Below are 21,561 nucleotides of genomic sequence, written 5' to 3'. Positions count from 1 at the left end.
GTCTATTACACGCACCAAGCGCGTAATAGACACCAATAGGCCAGGATAGGAGCAATGATCGTGCCCAGACACAAGCATGACGTGCGTGCCACTTGTTTTTCTTTACTTTTGGTATAAGCGCGGCACCCTGAGCTTTACTTTTGATGTTATATATTAAAGCGCGGGTGCCGCGATTATAACAAAGGTAAAGAAATTGGAAAAAAAATCTATTTCTTACTTGTGGTATAATCGCGGCACCCGCGCTTTACTTTTAACATTAAAAGCTCGGGTGCCACAATTATACCAAAGGTAAAGAAATAGATATTTTTTTTTATTTCTTTACTTGTGGTATAATCGCAGCACCCGCGCTGTACTTTTAATGTTATAAGTAAAGAGTGGGTGCACGTGCAGCTGGCAGGATCACCTGGATCAGCTTTGAGACCCTCTATTGCACACATTTGGTCTAATGTACCAGCTACACGTGATTTGTAAAGGAAAATCCAGGCCTAAAAACCTGCTGTGCTGAAGACCTCACGGGAAAGCTCAAGGGGCGGGTCAGGGGGGCCATGTGTGCTGAAAGCACAGAGATCTTAAACGAGTTCTGTCGGGCACAAGTGTTCCTGGGGTTGACAAGGGCTCAAAGGTCGAGTGCACCTACGGATGCTGGAGATCCTTACAGCACTGGAGCCTGTGCGGACGGTTTCTAGATAGGCTGTTGTCTCTGAAATGCTAGTGGGGCTGGGCAGAGTCAAACACATAGCATGCAAGGACACTAGAATCACTGAAATGGTGGTACTGTTTTCCATCAGTTTTAGGAGATTGGGCATGTGGAACTAGCTATTCTTATTCTCAGGTGCACTTCTGGGCGATAAGAGTTCTTACACCCGCCCATCTGCAGAAGTAGTGCATAGTGCCAGGGTTTCCTGCAACTATACACTCATGTGGGCAGCACGAGGTGCACAGAGCTATGGACACACACCTGCAGATGCTCAAGCTTCTGGTACGCTTCCAGACAAGCAGATAACGTATGTTATTCCCGCACCTGCATAAGTGAAAATAGTTTTGTTTCTTACAACCACACACTCTGTTTCCAACCTCGCTTTTTCGAGAGATCAGGGTCCATTCAGTCCTGCCTGCTTCAGGGTGATCACGGTTTGAACAGTTGTGCTCTTCGGGGAAAGTTTCTGGTATAGAACAAAAGTGCTTTCTTGTGCATGCCAGGGCGTGAGAGCTAGCTTTTGTTTCGAATGGCCTCGTTTTTTTCAGTGGTACAATGAGTACAGTACACTCTGGTGGTATTTTGTGCAAAATAATAGCAAACTGGGATGCAGGACGCATAATTACCATTGGCTAAGATTAATTCAAGCATTCCATTCATGACGTTTTGTATACTTCAGTGTGTTGCAGTAAGTGGGAAATATATGCCCACATCACGTGTGTCATGGGTTGCTTGTGTTCCAAGTCAGGGAAACCTGGCCTAGCACTTCGGGCGAGATGGTTCCCACTGGAGCAGGGTCCAGGCTGATTTGCATATGGCAGAGTTCAAACTGAATTGCGATGATGTGCAAAATAACGACTGGGACGCAGCCTTTACCTGTGGCTGCGATTAATTCAAGGATTCCATCCATGACTTTTCTGTATACTTCAGTGCTACACTAACCTAGTGGCATGAATTCAGGTCAATGGTGCAATATCTAACCAAAAACCAACAACCACAGACGCCCCTCACTCAAAACTGTATGCTCTAGCACTAGAGCCACTTGCATGCCACCTGCCTAATTGTATCTCTCAATGTGTACTAAGCTTCACAGACCACTTATGGCTTGTATTTGTGTTGGACCTGGCCTTGTGGCGTGGTTCCCCCCCGATACAGCTCCCCGTTAGCCCAGCTCCGTACCTAGAAACCCCTAGCTGCCCTGCCCATGTCTGACCAAACGCCCACGACCCGCATCGGCCACCTTCCCAGCCCGCGCGCCCCGAACCCGCAAGGCCCCATAAGCCCACCGGCAGCCATTTTCCCTTCCCGAGATCCCTGACTCCGTGGGCCTAGCATGACCTCAGCCCCAGCGCAGCGTAGGCTCCAGACGCGCCAGCCCCCGTTGGGAGGGTGAGGGCTACCCTAGTGAGAGAAGACAAGGAGTTTCGGTGGCACCTCCGGCCTCCCCTGAGAGACTGGTTTCGGTCACACCTCTGGTCTTCACCCCTGGGGGCCAGTTTCAATTGCACCTCTGGTCTCCCCGAGTGCTGGCTCCAGACCTGCTGGGTGTCTGGGAATTCCCGGACGCATCCTCAAAGGGATCAAAGGACCAACCGCCGGACCTCACCCACGGGCCGCCCCCAAAGCCTCGGACCTCCGTCTGTGAGGGTCCGGACATCAAAGGGCCACTGGACTATAGCAAGGCCCGCCCCTGAACTTGCGGGCAGTTGTATCTCGGACAAGGAAGCCCTGCTGATCTGATCGTGGCTGAACTGAACCTCGTAAACTCTTTGAGCCCTGCTGACGCTGTTGCAGCTCATTCTTGGAACTGAACATCGGAGCCCTGCTGACCTCGTCGCGGCTCGAGCTTGAATCTTGAAGACCTCTTCCGAACCTTCCGAGCCCTGCTGACGTGGTCGCGGCTCCCCCAGAACTTCCTCCAGAGCGAGCCCTGCTGAAGTCGTCGCGGCTCGAGGAACACTCTAGTCCGGCTGTACTATCGACGCTACCAACACGAGTTGAATCATCCTCAAGTGAGTAGGATCACCAGTGCGACTACCATCTTCCGTATCCCCCCCAGCTCGAGGATTGAGAGCTGTGCGCAGGGTACGCTACATACTGGCCTATGAGACTAAGACTGTCCTGCTACCCCCTCCCTAAAGACTTGAGACTTTCTGCGATCCCTCGATGATTGTACATGAGAGTGGTAATACTTTTTATGTGATTATAAAGAAATTGATAACAAAACCCACGGTGTGGTGTCTGTTCTTAAGTGTGGTGTGGTCCTCGTGTGTACGATTCGCTACCTGAGTTCTTCCCCGGTGGAGATCTCTCATAAGGCTCGGCATTATTGGTGGGAGAGGTGGGTCACGGAGGAGTCGGGTAGACATAACCTGGCCTCTGGGATCGCCCCTTCTAAAAATTTGTATATGCAGGCAACATGGTGGTAATCCGCAAAACTCCGAGGACAATATATCCCCTAATATAAGAGAATATATAACATTTGGGTTTCTCTCCGGCATAAATATAAATTGCAGTACATCACTAGTCTTTCCCATCACCCCCAATAACGGAAAAGCGCTCCTTTGATTAGTGCTTTTAAGTGGTGTGTAGATTCCAAAAGATAGCTAGGAATATGGGTCGGCTAAGATACAGATACTACTCACAAAGAAAACTACCGTGCAGCTATTTCTAAACTTTAGACACAAAAAAGTGCTGGTGTGCCTCCCCTCTTTTTTGCAACAGCAATAGCTCAAACTTTTAGTAATGTGAGACCTATTGCATTGCAAATGCTAGTTCTGATGAGTTGGTTGTGAACTTTGCTGGCGGCTCTGAAGTTGTTGTGGGCGTCTGTGGATTTGGTGTTCCTCCAGTCCTTTTCGAGGCGGCGGCAGGTGCGTCTGGACTCTCGAAGTTCAGTGGTAAACCACCTAGCTTTCTTGGCGTGGGTGTTGTTGTTTTTCTTGGGGGGGGCTAAGGTGTTGGCACTCTCGGTGATCTATCTGTGCAGGGTTCTGGCTTGCACGTTGGGATCGTCGTTTTCCGCGATGGTAGGGGTGGAGTTGCCGATGATGAGGTTAGCTGGTCGTCGGTGATTCTGGTCCAATTTCTATGTGGGAGCAGGTGCTGGTGTCTGTGGATGGTGGGTGTTCTGAATGTGAAGTGGACGCATCAATGGTCGGTCCATTGGAGTTTGGTGGTGTGGCTGAAGGTGATGGAGTTTCCTGTTGTGAAGAGGCGGTTGGGGGTGTGTCCTACTGAGTGCGTGGGTTTGGTCACGATCTGGCGGAGTCCAATGTTGTGGAGGTTGTCCAGGAGGGATGTGGTGCTGGAGTCCAGTAGGTTGTCGAGGTGGAAGTTGAGGTCTCCCAGCAGGGTGTAGTTGGTGGATGCGATGGCCTTTGGGGTGATGATGTCCATGAAGGGTTCGGCAAAAGGTCCGCGGGGCCTAAAGGGTTGGTAGATGAGGGTTCCTCTGAGGGTGTTGGTGGGGCTGACCGGTATCTTGAAGTGAAAGGGTTCCATCAGGTCTGTGGACTCGTCGAGGAGTGTGCTCAGATGGAAGGTGGATTTGAGGACGATGGCAATTCCTCCTCCTAGGCGGTCCATCCTGGAGAGCTTGTATCCTTGGGGAATAGCGATGTCCGGTCCCGAGGAGGTGTTGGTCCATGTTTCGGTGAAGAACGCTACGTCCGGGGTGGTGCTGTCGAGGAGGTCCCAGATTTCGGTGGAATGTTTGTGGAGTGTTCTGACGTTGAGGAGGATGCATTGCAGGGTCTTTGGTTCGGGTGTGTTTTTGCGGTCGGGTTGTGATAGGGTCCGTGTTCCTGGCAGTGACAGCTGCAGGGTCTGTGGGTGCCGGCCGGCGAAGCTAGCTTGCAGTTGTCGTTGCAGCCTGGGTTGAGTGTGTGGAGTGCAGCTGGGTCGTAGCATTGGTGGGGCGGAGTTCCAGGGTTCCTGGCGCTGGTCGCGGTAGGGTCGCAGACGGGCTTGCCTTTGCGCGATAGAGGCGCTCTCAAGTAGTGGTTGGGGAGCACTGGACAGCTGGGAGGCGGGAGCGGGGAGGGGAGCTGGATTGGGCCGATAGCGCTGGCCGTGCTGGGGGCCAGGGACCGTGGGGGCAGCTGTGGCGGAGATAAAAACGGGTGGAAAAAGGCATAGAAAAAGGTCAAAAAGAGAGGGGAAAGTGCCAATAAGGCAGCAAAAGTGCACACAGAGTGGAGGAAAGACACAGAGGAGAGTGAAAAGGGGAGATCGAGATGAGGGTAAAAAACGAAGGAAAGGCACAGAAGGAAAGTGACGGGGGAGCTTGAAATGTGGGAAAAAGCAAGTGAAAAATGAGGAGAGACACAGAAGGAGAGTGAAAGGGGGAGATAGAAACGAGGGAAAAACGAGTGAAAAAGGAGAGAAAAAGCAGGGCGAGAGAAAGGAGACAGATGTCCACTGGACCACCTGGGATGAGGCACCGGTAAAACCTGCAGGTGGAGGAGGGCCTCAAACACCAACACTATAAAGTGCAGGGGCTCTGGAGAGGCCTCACTTAATGGTGGAGCTGCGAGGGAGGGGGAGCAACTTCACCGACAATTAGTCCTTTGGCAGAGATTGTCCGTCAGTTTGGCATAAAAATCATTACCTACGCTGATGACACCTTGCTCGTGGTGGAATTAAACCACCCCGAGACGTCACCAAGCAACCTAGGAAGGTGCCTAGAGTAGGTAGCCCAATAGATGGAAATCTTTTGCCTAAAACTCAACGGGACAAGACTGACCTTATGCTCCTCGGTAACTCACCTTCTTTTAATCCAGAGCTACTTTGGCCGAAATGCCTTGGCCGTGCTCCAGTCCCTAAAGACAAGATTAAAAGCATCTGCATCTGGTTGAACCGCTCCCTTAGCTTCAACCACTAAGCTGCAAGACTATCGGCCACCTGTTATGACCTGCTGAGGATGCTACACAAAATACTTCCTCTTCTGCCATTTCAGGCACAAAGAAACATGGTCCAGGCTCTCATTCTATCCCTGATAATACCCAAAAACCTGCTGGTCTGAAACAAATATACTGAAACAGCAACAAACTAGAAACGTTTTGGTCAAAGAAATCCCTTTTTAAAGGACACAAATCCCATCAACCCACCAAGGTGGTATATTGTCCTCTTCACTGCAGATTCTTAATGCAATCAAAAGCTGCAACCTTCCGAAAAGTTGAAGGAAGCTACCAAAAGTGGCCTACACTAGAGACCACTATAGTCCCACCAATGATGAAGCAAAAATCTAGTTACAAATGGGTAATGATGGTAATCGCAGTGCATGTGAGTGAATTGTAAAAAAGTTAATTATTAAAATTGGCTACCAGGATACTCAACTATTTTAATGGACGCTAGCCTGGTGTCCACACTAAAAACAGTTTGTATACAGTTTGAAAAATTAACTGTAAAATGTCAATACAAATGACAGGTCTGCATTTCAGCCTATCGATATAACTAATCCAAGCTTTTGTCAGGACCTAAACAGACGAAATCGCTACTGCAATCTAGTGTATTAGATATGTGAAACAACTAAATAAAAGGTCTCAATAGAAAGAAAAAAGAAGAAAAAGGTTGTTTCAATACAACCTACGTTCACCTGTGTATCTTCATTATGGTTATATATCACAGGGATATCTGATCCAGTCGTACAAAAACAAAAAAATCCCGTTTTTACTGGGAAGACCAAACAAAAGTGAGTTGCTGTTAAAGTACAGGTGCAGTAAACATCATTTGACATTGCTATATTAATGATGTCGATAATTTTAGACTGTATCATGTACCCCTCAGTGTACTTATCATATGAATACATTTTTCTATTAAAAAGTTTGCCGCACTATCTGGGTGTATTCCTATCGGATGTGCCGGCCATCTCCTGGGAGCGAAACCTGACACCGATCTGGGAGCGCGTTCGGGGGGACATAAAGATTTGCTTGCGTATATGAAATCATTTTTCTGTTAAAAAGTTCATCGCACTTACTCGTCTTTGTGCGGAAGCACTTCTCACCTCACCTGGCAACCGCTCAGTGAATGAGGTACCTATTTTACAGGCAAAAATATACATAAAACCACAGTCGGGACAAAATCACTGAACAGTGGCTACCTGTTATCATGAAAAAAGCTGTCACGCATAACTCTGACCCTTGGCGAAAAAGCCAGGAGCCCTTTACTGTCCGATGAACCAAATAGATTCATTATGACAAAACATGCATCCAAGAGTAGTTTCCTGCTGTCAAAGGCACTACCACACAGGATTGCCTTGCCAATGTAGTTTATAAACATAATAATAACGATGTCCTAATTACATTCAAGAATCGCCTTTATTGAATAACATATGGGTGATTAGATCTAGTATATTTGTAAACATTAATACCAAAGCAACCTTGTGGAGCTCTTTTTGTTGGTCATAAAGCAACCCCACGATAGTTGACCATTCCAAAATTCCCATTGTAAGACAAAAGTCAATTCAAAAATTATTTGAAAATCGATGTCCAATTAGGCCGCCTTACCAAAGAAACCAAAAGGGGACAGGACCCGCACCCGAAGTTACTTGCCTGTCCGTCCGTACCCCTAACTGGACTCAGGCGGAAGGGGAGGTAACCAGACGGACAGGCAACGCTGTTTAAATACGGACACAGCCGCTTTCATTTGCCGTAATTCATGTATGTTAATCGCGCCTATGTAGTTGGTGTAGGCGGCATTACTTCATTTCCGGCGCTGTGACCGAAGTGCAGGGTACTAATGGGAGAAGGCTTTCCAAGAAAATGCAAGGCGCTTCGCACGTACGTCGCATCTTAATTATGACCACGCGTACAAGGAAATGTCATTTTCCCGGATGCACCGCGAGGTGTGCCAGGATTTGTAGTTCAAAGTTCTAAATATTGTCACTGTTCATGATATCACTTGAAATACCATGCTTGTGTACAAAAGGAAATCAATATATCATTGTGTCCATATCAATAAAGTCGGAAAGAGCCTACAGTGTATTCAAAGTCAATTTTTCTTGCTCAAACATTGAGTGGCTCTGATTGTGATGTCTATGTTGAATCATTAACCACTCTACTACGATGTTCATATTCACCAATATGAAAAAATATAACCAATATTTAGAAAAACAGATGTTTTTAGAGAGTTCACAGAAGCAAGGGAGCATAATACAGACCGTATTGTATTTTGGAGAATATGCACGAAAGAGGGGACAATGGCTCACGTTCAACAGATGTATACTTTAGTTTGGGTTATGCACAAAATCTTTGCTAAAGACGCCTAAAGCGTCTCCAAAGGTATTTTATCGTTCAACCCCTGACTCTTGCTTTTGAGCTTAAAAATCCATCTTTGCTCTTTCATAAACAAAAACGAAATGAGGTGGAATAAAGGGTCGCTCCAATACAATCCATCTCAAATCTTCTGCCTTGTGTTTAAATGCAAGGAAATGGATCTCCAATCTCTTGGAGTATCCAGGGTTTACCAGTACCTTTTACTGCCGGCAGATCCCAAAGTGTATTTTCGGGAACTGAAGGTTTGTTTTTAGGTCTGGTATGAACTAGACTGTCTCGGAGACTGACACCTCTTTTAAATGAAAAAAGTAGGGGAGCTTTGTCAACACATTCAGTGTAATGTCTAATCAGGTACAGAGGAGTGTGCATAACCATTGGCGTATCCTGAATGTAACAAATGAGACAATAGCTCCCCCACTTTTTTTATTTAAAAGAGGTGCCAGTCTCCGAGACAGTCTAGTTCATACCAGGCCTAAAAACAAACCTTCAGTTCCCGAAAATACACTTTGGGATCTGTCAGCAATACAAGGGCATTTCCCTTATAGATCATGCACGGTATACAGCGGTTAGCACACATTTTTTACAACGCGGTGCTGTTACCACGCTACTTTTACCACGCAAGTCGTTACAACGACTTGCGCTGTAGGGCGCTCCAGGATAGTAAATAGTTTAATTTACTATCCGACTCCTTCCCTAGAGTCCACGGGGACTGGAGTTGGAATAGTAAATTAAAAAATTTACTATCCAGCGCCCCTCCACGCAAGTCGTTGTAACGACTTGCGTGGTAAAAGTAGCGTTGTAACGGTACGCGTTGTAAAAGTACGCGTGGTACCGTCATACATCCATCATGCACTGCCTGACCCCAAACTAAACAGACCAAGACAGTAAATATCGGCACTGGTAGACCCTGGATACTCAGATGTCACACCAATTGTAACACCAAAAATGCGATTTATATGACCACCTGTCCTTGCTCCCTTCGTTATACAGGGATGACAACACACAAGGTTAAATTTCACATCAATGAGCACAAAAGCACCATCAGATGTAACAAGCAAGCCATGAGATTGACAAACCAGGCAGAAGATTTGAGGTGGATTGCATTGGAGCGACCCTTTATTCCACCTCATGTCAGTGATATCTCCAGATTTTTGTTTATGAAAGAGCAAAGATGGATTTTTAAGCTCAAAAGCGAGAGTCAGGGGTTGAACGATGAAATACCTTGGGTGATGATGTAGGAGTCTTTATCAAAGATTTTGTGCATAACCCAAACTAAAGTATACATCTGTTGTACTTGAGCCATTGTCCCCTCTTTCTTTTGGAACTTGAGCGGTACTGTCTTTCCGCTCTTCCATTCTCCAATGAGGAGCTGGCTACATCTTATGATTAGAGATGAGGAAATGTGGTAGGATGTGTAGACAGGTCATCCATCCTTTTTTTTGCCTGCATTTTTCGTGCATCTTCTCCAAAATACAATAGGGTCTGTATTATGCCTCCCTTGCTTCTGTGAACTCTCTTAAAACACCAGTTTTCCTAAATATTGGTTATATTTTTTCATATTTGGAATTATAAAGTCATTGGTGAATATGAACATCGTAGTAGAGTGGTTAATGATTCAACATAGACATCCCAATCAGAGCCACTCAATGTTTGAGCAAGAAAAATTGACTTTGAATACACAGTAGGCTCTTTCCGACTTTAGTGATATGGACACAATGATATATTGATTTCCTTTTGTACACAAGCTTGTTACTTCAAGTGATATCCTAAACAGTGACAATATTTAGAACTTTGAACTACAAATCCCGGCACACCTCGAGGTGCATCCGGGAAATTGACACTTCCTTGTACGCGGTCATAATTAAGACACGACGTGCGTGCGAAACGCTTTGCTTTTTCTTGGAAAACCTTCTCCCATTAGTACTCTTCACTCTAGTCACAGCGCCGGAAATGAGGAAATGCTGCCGACGCCAACTACATAGGCGCGAATAACCGACATGAATTGCGGCAAATGAAGGCGGCCTTGTCCGTATTTAAACAGCGTTGCCTGTCTGTCTGGTTACCTCCCCTTCCGCCTGAGTCCAGTTGGGGGTACCGACGGTCAGGTAAGGAGCAGATTGGCAGGCTGTTTTCTCTGCTCTCTCTGGGTTCCTTCCATTTGATTGCAAGTAACTTCGGGTGCGGGTCCTGTCCCCTTTTGGTTTCTTCGGTAAGGCTTCCTACTTAGACATCGATTTTCAAATCGTTTTTGAATTGACTTTAGTCTTACAATGGGAATTTTGGAATGGTCAACTATCGTGGAGTTGCTTTATGACCAACATAAAGAGCTCCACACGGTTGCTTTGGTATTAATGTTTACAAATATACTAGATCTAATCTCCCATATGTTATTCAATAAAGGTGATCCTTGAATGTAATTAGGACATTGTTTTTATTATGTTTATAAACTACATTGGCAAGGCAATCCTGTGTGGTAGAGCCTTTGACAGCAGGAAACTACTCTTGGAAGCATGTTTTGACATAATGAATCTATTTGGTTCATATGACAGTAAAGGGCTCCTGGCTTTTTCACCAAGGGTCAGAGTTATGCGTGACAGCTTTTTTCATGATAACAGGTAGCCATTGTTCAGTGATTTTGTTCTCTGACGGTGGTTTTATGTATATTTTTACCTGTAAAATAGGGCGGTGCCTCATTCACTGAGCGGTTGCCTGGTGAGGTGAGGAGTACTCCCGCACAAAGACGGATAAGTGTGACACATTTTTTTTTTAAACAGATTTTATTTTCCGATTGCACATATGTTACAGGGCTCTGTACCCAAGAGACAACTGCAGTATCAGGTTATACATAAGCAAGAAAGCAACTGACCTTTTCAAAGGAATAACCAAAAAACATCTGACGTAAGGTATCAATTAGAATGTAAAGGAACCCCCCCAACTCCCCTCCCACCCCCGAGTTGCGCAAAGTCCACTGAGACACATCCATACACAAGTAATGTAGAACAAAGAAAAAAAAGAAAAGCAGCACGCGGATCAAAAACAGCATGAGTACACAAACACCCCAAGTTCCCCTCCAGCCCTCCTGCACCAGATCCTTCCCACTGAACCCAGCCATCACTCCACTGAGATATCGTCCGCAACAGCAGGAGGCTCCAGCCACAGACCCCGATAGTCCTCCCAACGTTTTCATATTTTGTAGTGCTTGCGAGGACTTCTTGCGAGGACACCCCCTGGCAACAAAGATTTGCTGTTCCAGCCCCATACAAAAATCCAAGCCATTTTTCCAGGCAGCCACCGAAGGGGCCCGTGGGTCCTTCCATACCCTGGCTATATCTCGTTTTGCGAATGTGAGGCCCAGCAGCAGAATGTCTTTTATATATATATTGCACCGATCCCCTCCATAACATGTAGCAGGGCGAGCGGTGGTGTACGCGTAAATGTCCATCCCAATACCTCCGACAGACAGGAAAAGACCCCCCTCTAGAAGCAATCCAGGGAGATACATTGCTAGACAGTATGCAAGAATGTGCCTTCTTCCCCACCACAACAAAGACATTTCGGGGAGGCAATCAATCCCGCCTGCCACAGGCGAACCAGAATGAAGTAGACCCGGTGTAGGTACTTCAATTGGATGAGGCGAAGACTCATTGCTATGGCTGCTCCTCGGGCCGCGGCCTGGGCCTCCATTGTACCCACATCCCCTTCCCAAACCCCCCGGAGCTTCTGAAGTGTTGGGGAGCAGTGGGTGACCAGGGACTGGTAGATACGGGGGATCTTCTTTGTCTCCAAATCCCCCATGAACACCTTTGCTTCCAATGGGTTAAACTCTGGTAGAGATTCCATGCCCTCCAGACTGGGGGAAGTGCATGGCGAAGTTGGAGGTATCGAAAGAATTGGGTTCGGGGCATACAGAATTCTGCCTGCAAATCTTGGAAGGACTTGAGTGACACATCCCTCACAATATCCCCCAGAGTCGAGATACCTATGGCATCCCAACCCAAAAGCCCTGTGGAGCTGCCAGGGCAGGCAGACACCCATTATGCCATAGGGGCGTTTCTTGGGTCAGGATATTCCACCACCCCATGCGAATCAGCGACTGCCACCATATTTGAAATACTACCTGCGTGACCGGTGGCAGCGTACCCCTCAACGGCGCTGAGTAAATAATAGTGTGTAGTGTGTGGGGCACCATAAGGTGTCTCTCCAATGCATAAGCCGGGTCCCCCCTATTCCTGTACTACCACCACTCATTGAGGACTAATAAATGCGAAGCCTGGTAGTATGAGAGGATATCCGAGGTCGCCAGTCCTCCGCAGTACGTGGAGAGAAAGCATGTGCGCAGCGCTACACCCTCTGCACCGCTCTCCCACAGGAACTGCCCCAGCACATAATTCACCAGCCGGAACCATCTGGGTGCGATCGGGTATAGGTGGTTCTGTAGCTGGTAAAGCAGCCGGGGGAGCGCAACCATCTTAAAAATCGCTGATCTGCCATACATTGTCAAGAGCATATGCGATCAAATCTTTATGTCCCCCCCGAACGCGCTCCCAGATCGGTGCAGGTTTCGCTCTCAGGAGGTGGCCGGCACATCCGATAGGAATACACCCAGATAGTGCGACAAACTTTTTAATAGAAAAATTTATTCATATGATAAGTACACTGAGGGGTAGATGATATAGTCTAAAAGTATCGACATCATTAATATAGCAATGTCAAAATTATGTTTACTGCACCTGTACTTTAACAGCAACTCACTTTTGTTTGGTCTTCCCATTAAAACATGATTTTTCTGTTTTTGTAGGAATGGGTCCGGTATCTCTGTGATCTACGACTATAATGAAGATACACAGGTGAACGTATTTTGTATTGAAACAACCTTTTTCTTCTTTTTTCTTTCTATTGAGACCTTTTATTTAGTTGTTTAGATTGCAGTAGCGATTTCCTCTGTTTAGGTCCTGACGAAAGCCTGTATTAGTTATCTCAATAGGCTGAAACATGCAGACCTGTCATTTGTATTGACCTTTTACAGTTATTTTTTCAAACTATTTACGCACTGTTTTTAGTTTGGACACCAGGCTAACGTCCATTAAAATAGTTGAGCATCCTGGTAGCCAATTTTAATAATTCACTTTTTCACAATTCACTCACAAGCACTGCAATTACCATCATTACCAATTTGTAACTACATTTTTGCTTCATCATTGATGGGACTATAGTGGTCTCTAGTGTAGGCCACTTTTGGTAGCTTCCTTCAACCTTTTGGGAAGGTTGCAGCCCTTGATTGCATTAAGGATCTACAGTTAAGTGGACATCCATATGATGAAATATACCACCTTGGTGGGTTGATTGGATTTGTGTCCTTTTATAAGGGATTTCTTTGATCAAACCGTTTCTAGTTTGTTGCTGTTTCAGTATATTTTTTTCAGACCAGAGGGTTTTTGGTTATTATCAAGTTTAGTTTGGGGATAGAACGTCGTTAGGTCTTTTAATATTTTCCCCGGAACCCTCTTTTTAAATTATTGGTGATACGTCTAAATCTATCCTGCCTGGACTATGGGAACACAAGCTCCAGAGCATTCAAAACTGCGCAGCTCGCCTGCTCCTCCAGACCCCTCATCGGCAATCCGCAAAGCCAGCACTGAGGACCCTTCACTGGCTGCCCGTCAGGGAAAGAATCCAATTCAAAGCCATGTGTATTGCTCATAAGACCTTCTGGAGGAATAGCCCAGCAATCTATGATAATCCCTTATCAACCTAGCAGAAACCTCCGCTCGGCGTCCTCTTCCCTTGCCCTACTCCCAAAAATAAAAAGAGCTAGATGTGGTGGACATAACTCTGCCGAGTTATGGAACGCTCTCGCCCCACACCTATGAGCCGAGCCTAACCTAGTGCCCTTTCGTAAACACCTAAAAACACTGCTCTTTTAACAACTGCTTCTTACCACTGGGCTTTCCTGGTTGTCCTTATTCGTCTCTAATAAAAGAGAGAGGGACCCCGAAGCCAAAGGGATAGGGTTCCGTAGTCGACAGTAAGTCAAAGTGAGATTCCCTTTGGGCGAATGAACATAGAACAACTAGTTCTTACGGACCAAACAAATAAAATTACATCATATCATGACACATGGACAGACAGGAAGCAATGTAAACAATATTAAAAACAAGTGAAAACACTCTAGTAAAAGTAAATCTAAACAATTTATTCGTATACACTATATTTGTTAAAAAATGGGAAACATACAGGACGGAATTAATATACAATAAATCAATGAGACATTCCAATAAAAAAGGAGGTACAGGTTGAGGACTAAATTCACACAATGATACAGAATTTTCCTCTATTTCTTGACCAAGTATTACTCCTTATGCATCGACGCGTTTCGGTGGCGAAAGAGAAATTAGACCACCTTCATCAGGACAGTTGAGATAAGTTTCCCAATAATTCTCAATAAAAACCATTTGGATCATAATAAGGGGTACTCAGCCTCCTTTCCACTCATAAAAGATATTCGTCCAGCGAAATATCTTCTCACTTTGATTGTTTAAAATATATCATAGTCATATAATGTAGTGGATCTTAACACGCGGTATAAATTGCTCGTGTATATAAAATGTTGTTATTATTTAATGATCCCGGCAAGGGGGAGTCTCTGTGTATTTTATAGTTCTAGACTTCCTTTTCGGGCAATATAGGTTTGGAGAAATATGTTTAAGATCCTTCGGTAAATGGAACCCGCCGCAGTTCAAGCGTGCATTCCCTATTGGCGCCCACGAGTAAAGCGTCCCGCGTGTATTCAGCTTGAAGTCCTCAGCAACAGAGGACTCTAAGCTGAAGACACGAGCAATTTATACCGCGTGTTAAGATCCACTACATTATATGACTATGATATATTTTAAACAATCAAAGTAAGAAGATATTTCGCTGGACGAATATCTTTTCTGAGTGGAAAGGAGGCTGAGTACCCCTTATTACGATCCAAATGGTTTTTATTGAGAATTATTGGGAAACTGTTATCTCAACTGTCCTGATGAAGGTGGTCTAATTTCTCTTTCGCCACCGAAACGCGTCGATGCATTAGGAGTAATACTTGGTCAAGAAATAGAGGAAAATTCTGTATCATTGTGTGAATTTAGTCCTCAACCTGTACCTCCTTTTTTATTGGAATGTCTCATTGATTTATTGTATATTAATTCCGTCCTGTATGTTTCCCATTTTTTAACAAATATAGTGTATACGAATAAATTGTTTAGATTTACTTTTACTAGAGTGTTTTCACTTGTTTTTAATATTGTTTACATTGCTTCCTGTCTGTCCATGTGTCATGATATTATGTAATTTTATTTGTTTGGTCCGTAAGAACTAGTTGTTCTATGTTCATTCGCCCAAAGGGAATCTCACTTTGACTTACTGTCCTTATTCGTCTGCAGCGCTGTGATGCCTCAGGGTAGCTATCGCGCTATATAAATGTTTTTTCATTTCATTATTATTCGAAACCTCAATAGCTCAAACTTTCAATAATGCAAGTATTTACGTGTTACATGGCCGACAGGGGTCAATCCATTAGGGAGGTGGTGGGGGAAGGGTTTAAACTGCAAAGCCGAAGGGTGTTGGGAGACTGAGGATGGAATAGACGCCCTCAGAAAACAGCGCAGTGCCGACAGAAATGCACAACGAGCTTGGTGTGCAGCATTAAAAAAAGTATAGAAAATGGGGATTTTGGTGAGCCACGCTATAAGGAAGTTGCGTTGTCACCATTATTGAACCTCAAACGTGGCATGCCACCCCGGAGATGGGAGTAACAAACAAAAGGCACACAGCCACCATGAATATCAAGTTTGGTGTGGCGCGCAGCCAAAAAATGTAATAAAAGAAAGGATTTGGGCGTGCCGTGCTATAAGAAAGTTGTGCGGCCGCCATTATTGAAGCTCCATCGAGTCATGCCAATGTGCTTCAAAAAGAAAATAGTGCTCACAAACGATAAATAAGAGATCCTGAGTTGAAACACATTTAACATGGGCAGTCCTTGTGGGAGGGTACAACAGGAGAACTAAGGAGGGTCTAGAAAAGAGATTAACCAAAGAAATAAAAGCATTGAAAAAGACAGTCAAATGAGGCAATTAAAAACATGGGCGGAACATTGCTGGAGCTTAATGCCCATAACCTGAATACAGCATGTCTCGAAGAGATAGCGCAAGTCCTGCCTAGGTGAGACCTAAAAAATACTATATATTGCTGGGTACTGTGATAAAAGATTGCATTGTACCAAAACTGTTGATGAAGTTTTATTATTTATGCTACAATATATTTTCTCATTAACCCCTTCAGTGCCGCGCACGTTCAGCGGATGTCGCATGCACTACCTCGATAGTGCTGCGCACGTTCGCTGAATGTTCCGGCCCCGCCCGCGCAATAGAACGTTCCACTCCAGCGTGGAACGTTCGGCGCAACGGAGGGGTTAAATCAACTACTGTGTGTATGTTTTGAGAAGTCCTTAGTTTCAAATTGCCGACCAGATTACCTTGGTTCCTCAGAGCAGGAGACCTGCTGTAATCTGCTCCTGTATGCCTCTCAAACTTGAAGTTCTCTCATCTCATTTAGATTTGAAGGAACCACCAAGTTTCTGATAGTGGAGCCAAGCTGCCCTCTTGGAAGTCTTTGATCTGTCACTAGGATTGCGACCTGACTGGTTTTCTACCAGCACTACTGGTATTTTGCTGTCCTGGACGGTACAAAAATTAGCAACATCAACTAAAGCTAGTATTTTTAGGTTTTAGAAGTACATACTTCAAACAGCAAATAAAAATAGAAACCACTCAAATACGTTCTACACCTGTGTTAATGATCCATGATTAGTAATTAAACTAAATAAAGACAGAAATGTTGTGTTTCAAATGAATGCATGCAATTTTGTTTGCAGTCCTATTTAGTATCACATCTAGGCCTTTGCAAACTCTTAAAACATCATCAAATGGACAATATTATTCTCTTGGAAAGGTGGCAACCCTATCAGTTACCCGAACACCACATGCCTACCAGTCAATGTATGTTAGAAGGCTTGCTTCTTTGAAGCAGGCCTTCCACATGCATTTTCCTTTGTGAATGGACCCGGACAGGAAAAACTCCTTTGGGCCTTTATTTTTATCTGTTATAGAACTAAACCCCTGCTCTGGTGTTTGTTTCTAAAACGGAAAAAAGCCAGTAGGCCAAAATCAATATTATCAATATCAGCACATATTATCAATAGTAGGAAATAATCTGTATTCATAGATTTGACAAAAGTGCCCCCACTGTGCAGGCATAAGCACTTTTTTTTAGCACTGTCCCTACTAAGCAGATGGCCTTGCATCAAAGCAGGGAATACGAGATCCTCCTGTCATAGTCTGGGTGACCATTTAAATGTTAGGCTGAAATAACAAATGTTTCATTGATGTTTTCTGCTCATTCTCCTGTAGCACTTTTTTTGTACACTTCAGTGAAGATTTGAAAATCATCTGTGAATGTTATAGTTGCTGTGTTGGATGGCACGGCCTCGTGGCTTACAGACCATGCCCTGTTTGCCTGCAGTAACCTTTTTAGGTCTTGTCTTTTGTAAAGAGTCGGACTCCATTAAGGATCTCGGTCAGTAAAGCTGCTTATCTGTGTTAATCTTCTTGTACATTCAACAGGCTCTTTTGAACCAGAAGAGTGACCGACTGAACGTTGCAGACTTGAAGCCTGCATGTTGGGTGCAGGATGGGGAACAGTGCCTTAAAAGCTCACCTTGAGACAGCCCAGAAAACTGGAGTTTTTCAGCTCACCGGCAAAGGATTACTAGAGGTAACTACCCTGGAGACGTACAGTATTATCATTATTTAACAGCCTGCTTGTTCCAGTTTTGTCACTGTCACAGTTAGTTTGTGTCTCTAAACTGCTTCTGGGATGCAGCAGGAGCTGTTTTTCTTCACTTGCAGCACAGTAGAGAGACACTTTTTTTGTACACAATTGTATGCTGTGTAAACCACACATCTACAGTAGGAACTCTGCATCTAGTGGCCATTACCTTTCTAGAGTGAGAAAGAAAGGGAAGAGCGTATTTCTAAGGGTACAGGCAGCCTCATGACCTTAAAGTTTTAGAGAGGGCATTTGTGGCAGATAGGGAGATATGTAATTTAAGAACATTTTTCTTGAATTTATAAAGAAGCTCAAATGGTTTAATAATATTTTAGATATTCATTTCTTTGTGTGAGATATTGTGTAGGAGGATAGATTTGCATGCCAAACTTGTTTTTATTTATAGAGATCTTAATTTTTTTAATGTAAACAATGGCTAACACTGCTTCTGGGGAATGGTTCAAAGCTTTGTTCATGCTGCCAGTCTTTGGCCACTGGCCAAGTCTGGATTTTTAAAACTGATTTGGTGGTCCCTCCATTGATCCTTGGACTCTTGCTGCCTATCGTCCAATATTTCTTCTCACCTTGCTTACTAAGATAATGGAGAGCTATGTTAATTCCCAACTATCTTGTTTCATTGAAAGAAACTTCACTACTTAACACCTACCAATCAGCTTTTTGACCCAACCCTTAGTACTGATACCATGCTAACTACCCCGACGATGACATCCGGATGATCTTGGATGCCAGGAGCTCTGTGGCCCTTATCCTACTCAATCTGTCTGCAGCTTTTGACACGGTTTCTCAGGATATCCTCATGGACAAACTCTCTACAGGTGGCCTCAAAAGCAATGTCCTGAGTTAGTTTAAATCTCTTCTTAGCTCTCGTACTGATATTATCCATATCTTGCTGCATTTCTCGTCTTTTCAAAAGATGAATTGTGGGGTTTTGCAAGGTTGTTCCTTGAGCGCACACTTCTCACTCTTTATGTGGAGCCTGTGGCAGACCAAATTATATACTAGGGCTTTTAATTCTACTCCTACACAGATGATCCTTTAATCATCTTTCTCTTGAAGGGCAGGCAGAACCCCATCCAGGACCACTTTCGAGGATGCCTTCGATCTGTGACAGGCTGGATGAATACCAGTTCTTTGAGTCTTTTTTTGATGATCAACTTTATTGATTTTGAGAGAACAAAGAAAAGGTTGGCAGCAACAGCACAGTGCACAGGTTCATATATATGACACTGCAAGGTTGTCGATAGCAATGTTATCCAGTATGCACTGCGATCGAGTACATTACATGGTAAAAACAAGCAGTCTCTCTGAAGTAAGGAGCTACCCCCATGGACCCCACTATACTAGTTGGTCTGCCCATTTACCCTATGCACTCTGGTATTTGGCAGGGCAGCCTCTGGCCTCAAACAAGGGTTTCTCTTGAGCGGCACACCAGTTCACACCTCAGCGCAATTTAGCTACTGTGGGGGGGAGGGGCCAGGTTGCGTCCAGGACATGGCGATACGTAACACAGAGGTATGATGATAGTTGCTGAGGATATGGGGGGTTTCTGGAGAAGTGAACAGCCATAGCACGTTTCCTGCTGTTCGAACAGTAGCTGAAATCTGAAAGAGGTGGCAAGGGTGAGGAAAAATTACCTAATGAATGTTAGGGAGCAGAGGTCCAAAGGGGCACCTTACTTGATGGAGGGTATACAAGTGAGCATATCTTGAGATGATGTTATATCAAAGTTGGCTAGAAAAGAGGTATTGATTAAGCTGCACGGAGAGTTAGAAAAGTCAGTGAGTTGAGGGTGGCTTGAGGAGCAAATCGAGGTAGAATCCTGTCAGTTTTTGTTGGAAAAAACAAGAAAGATTGTCATGGAGATCCTTAGATTGAGCAACGATGTTAGTACAGAAGAACTTGTTGCTTACCTTTGGTTAAGTTCCTTCGGATGGCTATAACTACTCCTGATTCTTTAAACCCTCTCTCCCTTCCGTTGTCAGGTTACTGACATGGTTTTATTTTTGTGCTCTACCTTTTTACACCTTTGTGTCCTTAGGGGCAACCATGTGTGGGTCTATTTTATCTGTTGCTATATGTGCAAGATTGGATCAATAAAAACGATCTCCATGGAAATCAGTTCAAAACAGAGCTCACAATCTTTGGCACTAGAGACCAGGCCATCCTTTCATCCTGTAAGGCCACTGACATCTTTCAGTAACAGTGAAGCATGTAGGGGTTCTCTTTAAGGGGGAATGTTTCCATCAAACCACAGGTGCACTCAGTAACCAAAAGTTGCTTCTTTAACATCACACCGCTCAAACCTCTACTGACTTTCTTCTTTAAATGAACATTGCCAGAAATTTTTTGGGTAGGCTTCAGAGGGCCTAAAATATAGTAGTTTGTGACCTGGACAGAAAAGACTGTTAACTCAGCATGTCACACTTCCCACTTGCTTCCATTCTGGGACCACAGTTGATTTGAAGTATGGTCTATAAATGTGTGCTCCAGCTGGTTTCTAGTTATTTGACCTCTAAAGTTAGCCACCAAGGATAAAGACAAAACCTTCTCAGCAAAGACCAGAAAAAATGTTTGGTTCTGAAACATGACTTCAGTTCATGAAGCGGGCATTCATTTTCAGTACAGGTACCACTATCATGGATCTCGGCCCCTAGACATCACCCTCCCTCCTTGGCTTCAGGGAAAAACCTGTAGACCTGTTAATTTAGCTAGGCATTTTCTTACACCAGCTTCACGAGATGTCCTCAGGCGGTAAGTGCTTCATAAATGCTTTATTTCACTCACTGACAGCCAGGAATGTACCCATCCCTACAATTCGTTGTCTAGGTCCAGCCAATGCAGAAGTGGGTCCCCTAAGCATGGTTGTGCGATGGAACAACGCATGCCTGAACCACGCGGCCTCAACCACGAACGCACCTTTACCACCCATGCCTTTACCATGCAATTTCGTGGTGAAGACATGATTGGTAAAGGGATATTGTGTGGTAAAGATCAACCCCCTGATCCTCTGCCCAAGCCCTAAAATGTGCCCTCCTGCGGTGTATTCTACCAGCCTCAATCTATAAACTACCAGACCCCCAATCCTGAGCCCCAAAAAACTACTCCGACCCCAGTATCTCTGTCCTTAGCCCTTAAAGCTTCCTCCTACTACTGAAAACTACCCCTTTCCCGTTAACCCTGAGCCCTAAAAACGTCCTCCTAGCCCTGAAAGCTGCTCCTTTCCTGCTCCCTGCCCTGAGCCCTAAAACTCAGTCCCCTAAAAACTACACTGACTCCAGCACCCCGCCTGAGCCCTCAAAAGTAACCCCTAGCCCTGATAACTTCCCCTTTCCCACCCCCCTACCCTGAGCTCTAAAACTAGCCCCTACCCCCTAAACCCCACCTCTCCTGCCCCCAGCCCAACTTACCAAGCCATGTCTCCGTCCTTCCTGCAGCGTGCCTTCCGGTTCCTCTCCCTTCCGCTGAGGCAGCTAGAACGCCGACTGCCTTAACCACGCATTTGATTGGTTAAGGCATATGCATGGTTAAGGCAAGGTTTGTTGAGCTCGCGGGGAAATGGCATGCATGCTTAAGGCCTCGTTGTTAAGGCTGTTTTCCCCTAAACACAACCTTTCAGGGGAAATCACAAGTGGTTTCTAAAAAACAGCATGATCTACAACATTTTCTACCAGTGGGGTTTTCTGCATATAAACCTGCTTGAAT

The 21,561-nt window shown here is 45.0% G+C and overlaps 1 protein-coding gene across 2 annotated transcripts in view; it reads left to right on the top strand.

The window, feature by feature from the left end:
* Positions 1-21,561, top strand: part of LRRC57 (leucine rich repeat containing 57) — a 134,671-nt gene that overhangs the window by 34,320 nt on the left and 78,790 nt on the right. The window contains exons 2-3 of one of the 2 annotated variants that reach the window (XM_086937241.1): positions 12,773-12,821; positions 17,634-17,784. In XM_086937241.1, coding sequence (XP_086793367.1) covers positions 17,701-17,784 — 84 coding nt within the window. In that variant the 5' untranslated portion in view covers positions 12,773-12,821; positions 17,634-17,700. The remainder of the gene's footprint in view (positions 1-12,772; positions 12,822-17,633; positions 17,785-21,561) is intronic. The other variant, XM_086937240.1, reaches the window with a different exon arrangement.

This window comes from Lissotriton vulgaris, chromosome 9 (genome assembly GCF_964263255.1).
Source record: "Lissotriton vulgaris chromosome 9, aLisVul1.2, whole genome shotgun sequence".
Taxonomy (NCBI): Eukaryota; Metazoa; Chordata; class Amphibia; order Caudata; family Salamandridae; genus Lissotriton; species Lissotriton vulgaris.
The sequence above is the reverse complement of the archived record's forward strand: the minus strand, read 5'-3'. Positions and strand labels throughout refer to the sequence as shown.